Genomic DNA, 6,000 nt, shown 5'->3' on the forward strand with positions numbered 1-6,000 from the left:
TGTTGCCAGGACTAGAGGGTGTGATCTGTGGGGAGAGGTTGAGTAGACTGGGTCTCCATTCCATGGAGCGCAGGAGGAAGAGGGGAGATGTTATAGAAATGTCCAAAATCATGAGAGGAATAGATCGGGTAGACGCACAGGCCAACAATGTCCTATCTACCCTAGCCCCACTTGCCTGCGCTTGGTCCATAACCCTCCATTTAGAACAAAGACGTGGAAACATTTTTTCTCACAGAGTGGTGAGTCTGTGGAATTCTCTGCCTCAGAGGGCGGTGGAGGCCACTCATTTCAAACCCCGACCCACCCTAAACCTACCCACCCAGCCCTGACTCCAACATCATGACCACGTGAGTGGCTGGACAGTGCCACCCACTACCCACCCACTCCCGACCCACCCCCTCACCCACCCAGTATCCCGTTCTTACCTTCTCCCCAGATCCCTTGACTCCGCTATCTTTAAGAGCCCTATCTAGCTCTCTCTTGAAAGTTTCCAGAGAACCGGCCTCCACCACCCTCTGAGGCAGAGAATTCCACAGACTCACACCTCTCAGGGTGAAAAAGTGTTTCCTCATCTCCGTTCAAAATGGCTTACCCCTTATTCTTAAATTGTGGCCCCTGGTTCTGGACTCCCCCAACATTGGGAACATGTTTCCTGCCTCCAATTCCCTAACAATCTTAAATGTTTCAATAAGATTCCCTCTCACCCTTCCAGAGTGTACAAGCCCAGCCGCTCCATTCTATCAACATATGACAGTCCCGCTATCCCTGGAATTAACCTCGTGAACCTACACTGCACTCCAACCTCTCCCTACAGCTCACACCCTCTACTATTTTCAAGAGAGAGCTAGATAGGGCTCTTAAAAATAGCGGAGTCAGGGGATATGGGGAGAAGGCAGGAACGGGGTACTGATTGGGGATGATCAGCCATGATCACATTGAATGGTGCTGCTGGCTTGAAGGGCCGAATGGCCTGCTCCACTCTCTGTGTCTCTGTCTATCCTGTACAACAGGTGAGACACAGGTACGGCCTCTCTCTATCACTGACCAATACCAGGTTGGAAATACAGGTGTGGCATCTCTCTCTCTGTAACTTCTCTACAATGGAGGCACGGTGTAGCAGCGGGTAGTGCAGAATGTCATCAGTTGCTACCCATTGGTTGGCGTTCGCGGGGTAAAGGTCAAGGGATCAGCACTCCACTGCAAAGGGTTGACTGTTCTGCTTGTCGTTTGTGCAAGCCGTTTCGATGATCAGGGAGTTTATTCTGCAGAAGATCTATTCATTTCGCAAACCCATGACCAACTTCCAGGTTCCTCAGAACGCACTGTTGAAATACAGGTATGGCACCTCTGTGTGTGTGTGTGTGTGTCTGTCTGTCTGTCCGTACAAAAGGTGAGATATAGGTACGGCCTCTCTCTGTCCCCGTCAGGTAACAGAACTGAGGTACAGGTAAGTCATCTCCCTATCTTAAAGGATTGTTAAGGGCTTGGACACGCTAGAGGCAAGAAACATGTTCTCAATGTTGGGGGAGTCCATAAGCAGGAGCCACAGTTTAAGAATAAGTGGTAAGCCATTTAGAACGAAGACGAGGAAACACTTTTTCTCACAGAGAGTGGTGAGTGTGTGGAATTCTCTGCCCCAGAGGGCAGTGGAACCAGGTTCTCTGAATGCTTTCAAGAGAGAGCGAGATAGGGCTCTTAAAAATAGCGAAGTCAGTGGATACGGGGAGAAGGGGGTACTGATTGGGGATGATCAGCCATGATCACATTGAATGGCGGTGCTGGTTCGAAGGGCCAAATGGCCTACTCCTGCATCTATTGTCTATTGTCTATTGTCTGCCCCATACAAGATGTGATATACAGGTGCCACATCTCTCATATTCCCCCTCGACTCCATCCAAGGACCCAAACAGCCTTTCCAGGTGAGGCAGAGGTTCACCTGCACCTCCTCCAACCTCATCTACTGTATCCGCTGTTCCAGGTGTCAACTTCTCTATGTCGGCGAGATCAAGCGCAGACTCGGCGATCGTTTCGCTGAACACCTCCGCTCAGTCCACCTAAACCTACCTGATATATCGTTGGCTCAGCACTTCAACTCCCCCTCCCATTCCCAATCTGACCTTTCTGTCCTGGGCCTCCTCCATGTCAGAGTGAGGCCCAGCGCAAATTGGAGGAACAGCCCCTCGTATTTCGCTTGGGTAGTTTACACTCCACCGGTATGAACATTGACTTCTCTAACTTCAGATAGCCCTTGCTTTCCCTCTCTCTCCATCCCCTCCCCCTTCCCAGTTCTCCCACTAGTCTTTCTGTCTCCCACTACATTCTATCTCTGTCCCACCCCCTCCCCTGACATCAGCCTGAAGAAAGGTCTAGACCCGAAACGTCACCCATTCATTCTCTCAAGAGATGCTGCCTCACCCTCACTGAGTTAGTCCAGCATTTTGTGTCTGCCACATCTCTCTATCCCTGTCACGAGAACTGAGGTACAGGTAAGTTATCTCTCCGTCCCTGTCCTGTACCTGGCTGAAATACAGGTGCTGCCTCTCTGTCCCTGTCCCATATCAGGACTGAGGTACAGGTGACACATCTCTCTGCCCCTGTCCTGTCCCAGGACTGAGATACAGGTACAATGTCTCCCACACTGGGGCTACAGTACAGGTGCATCATCACCTGCCCACATCCCACTCTGTCTGTTTCACCTCTGCATTGATCATTGCCCTGTTGCCCCCCCTCCCCCCTCACTACCTGTTCTCCTTCTCCCTCACCCGTACTGCCTGTTCCCCTCCCCCCGCTCACTACCTCGTCTCCTATGCCCCACTCCCCCCCCACCGCCCTCTCTGCTCCCACCCCCACTGCCTGTTCCCCTCCCCCGCTCACTACCTCGTCTCCTATGCCCCACTCCCCCCCACTGCCCTCTCTGCTCCCACCCCCACTGCCTTTTCCCCTCATAAGGTCATACCTTCCCCATCATGGTCTGGTTTAGTTCAGCCACCAAGCACGACATCCGGTGGCTGCAGCGAATCGTCCGATCAGCAGAGAAGGCTGCAACCTTCCCTACATTGACGAACTGTAAACTGCAAGGGCCAGGAAGCGAGCGGGTAAGATCATCTCTGACCCCTCTCACCCTGACCACAAACTCTTTGAATCACTTCCCTCTGGAAGGCGACTCCGGATTGTCAAAGCTGCCACAGCCAGACATAAAAACAGAATTCTTCCACGAGCAGTAGCCCTACTCAATAACCAAAAGTCTGTAGCCTCCGTTTGCTCTGGTATTTTATTTCATTCACATGTTTAATCGATAATGTTTTATTCCTAATGTTTAATGTTTTATGTTTTAAGTCTTCATTGTTTACTGTTGTTACTTGCGAGCGGAGCACCAAGGCAAATTCCTTGTATGTAAGCAGACTTGGCCAATAAACTCATTCATTCATTCATAAGGGATAGGAGTAAAATGAGGCCATTTGGCCCATCAAGTCTACTCCACCATTCAATCATGGCTGATCGATCTCTCCCTCCTAACCCCATTCTCCCTCCCTCCCCCCACTCTCATTGCCTGCTCTTCCCCCATCAGGTTTTTCTACCAGTTCTTGCTGGCAAACGAGCGTCAGGTGGTGAAGGAGATCCGGGATGAATACGTGGACTCCGTCAGCAAGATCTACCTGTCCTAATTCAAGTCCTACAGCAACCGGCTGATGAAAGTGCAGGTCAGAGCCCGTGATGAAGGCAGCCATCGCCGTTGCAAAGTCTTGTGTAATTTGTGTTCTGCTGTCAATGAACCTTGTTCTCCTCCCCAGTATGAAGAGGTCGCTGACAAGGATGATCTGATGGGAGTGGAGGACACGGCCAAGAAAGATATCCTTTACGGTCACAAGGAATAGGAGTGGAATTAGGCCAGTTGGCCCATCAAGTTGACCGCCATTCAATCATGGCTGATTTATCTCTCCCTCCTAACCCCATTCTCCTCCTTTCTCCGCAAAACATCTGACACCCGTACTAATCAAGAATCTATCTATCTCTGCCTTAAAAAACACCCACTGACTTGGCCTCCACAGCCTTCTGTGGCAAAGAATTCCACAGATTCATCACCCTCTGACTAAAGACATTTATCCTCATCTCTTTCCTAAAAGAACGTCCTTTAATTCTGAGGCTGTAACCTCTGGTCCTAGATTCTCCCACTAGTGGAAACATCCTCTCCACACCCACTATATCCAAGCCTTTGACTATTCTGTATGTTTCAGTGAGGTCCCCCCTCATTGTTCTAAACTCCAGCGAGTACAGGCCCAGTGCGGACAAATGCTTTGCCAGTGCTGACTGTGTATCCTAACACTGTGCTGCTAACGACAGCCAACTAAACCCTGGTGAACTTCGGTAGTCACAGCTCGGGTATTCCCCTGGTTAAGCATCAACATTTAACCTTGACTGGAGTAACTCAGCGGGACAGGCAGCATCTCTGGAGGGAAGGGATGGGCGACATTTCGGGTTGAGACCCTTCTTCAGAAGGAGTCAGTAGAACGGTCTCGACCCGAAACGCCTTCTCTCCAGAGATGCTGCCTGTCCTGCTGAGTTACTCCAGCATGTTGTGTCTATCTTCGGTTTAAACCGGTTTAAACCGGCATCTGCAGTTCCTTCCTACACAGTTGACTCACTGCTCAATGCTTCTTCCTCAAGCCGTCGCTGAAGAACAGGAACATCATCTTCACCCTGGGTAACCGTGGAAACGTGATTGCCTCGTCGGAACTGGAAGCCCCCATCATCGTGCCCCACGCAGCACAGAAGAACGACACTCGGGTAAGCGAGCTACCCTCCCTCCTTTTCCAATCCCTCCCCTTCCAACCCCCCCCCCCCCCCCCCCCCCCGATCCCCCACTGTCCATTCCCCAGGGTCAAACCAGCAGACGGGGCTGGCAGCACTTAGCAGGTCAGGCAGTGGCCGTGGAGAGAGAATCGATGGCACAGGAGTAAAGTTGCAGCACCGGAGACCCAGGTTCGATCCCAACTACGGGTGCTATCAAAACTGAGTTTGTACGTTCTCCCCGTAACTGCATGGGGTTTTTTCTGAGTTTGGGGAAACAGCACCTGATATTTCACATGCGTAGTTTACACCCCAGCGGTCTGATCATTGACTTCTCTAACTTCAGATAGCCCTTGCTTCCCCTCTCTCCATTCCCTTCCCCTTCCCATTTCTCCCACCAGTCTTACTGTCTACAACTACATTCTATCTCTGTCCCGCCCCCTCCCCTGACATCAGTCTGAAGAAGGGTCTCGACCCGAAACGTCACCCATTGCATCTCTCCAGAGATGCTGCCTGCCCCGCTGAGTTACTCCAGCATTTTGTGTCTACCTTGGATAAGGAGGAGGAGATGTCTGAGAGTTGTCGCCTGGCCTCAACTAGACGATATCTGCCTGACTAGACTAGGTCAGCCAGACAGAGGTCCTCGCGCCAGACTACCATGGCACCTCCCTTGTAGACGGGTTGGATAATGTCGGGGTTGCTGCAGCCTGTAGAGTGAGCGGAGGGCTGAACGTTCAGAGGGGGTGAGGTTAGGATAGATAAAGGGGGTGGAAAAGTTGAGACGGTCGACATCACCCCGACAGTTAGAAATAACGAGGTCTTGAGAGAGTAGAAGACCGTCAGGGGGAGTCCAAGAAACATCAGTCTGAAGAAGGGTCTCGACCCGAAACGTCACCCATTCCTTCTCTCCAGAGATGCTGCCTGTCCCGCTGAGTTACTCCAGTATTTTGTACCTTATCTTCTGTGATGTGACGTTACTCTCCTCCCTCCCAGTACCCCTTTGAGAGCCTGTTTCGGAGCCAGCACTACGGCCTTCTAGACAACAGCTGTCGTGAATACCTCTTCCTCTGTGACTTCTTCATCGTGACCGGAAGCTCCGCTCAAGATCTCTTCAACACCATCAAGGGCAAAACCCTCAGCATTGTCTTGGTGAGTTTAAGCAGACTCTGGCCGCTGGTGGAGAGAAATGATTTACCCTTGCATTTGGCCTTC

General features: G+C 51.3%; 1 protein-coding gene across 1 annotated transcript in view; it reads left to right on the forward strand.

Moving 5' to 3' along the window:
* LOC116982305 (vacuolar protein sorting-associated protein 52 homolog) overlaps positions 1–6,000 on the forward strand; it is a 29,944-nt gene that overhangs the window by 23,398 nt on the left and 546 nt on the right. The window contains 5 exon segments of the mRNA XM_033035572.1: positions 1,237–1,336; positions 3,569–3,701; positions 3,792–3,849; positions 4,652–4,785; positions 5,782–5,937. Of these exon segments, the coding sequence (XP_032891463.1) occupies positions 1,237–1,336; positions 3,569–3,701; positions 3,792–3,849; positions 4,652–4,785; positions 5,782–5,937 (581 nt within the window).

Source organism: Amblyraja radiata, chromosome 16 (genome assembly GCF_010909765.2).
Source record: "Amblyraja radiata isolate CabotCenter1 chromosome 16, sAmbRad1.1.pri, whole genome shotgun sequence".
Taxonomy (NCBI): domain Eukaryota; kingdom Metazoa; phylum Chordata; class Chondrichthyes; order Rajiformes; family Rajidae; genus Amblyraja; species Amblyraja radiata.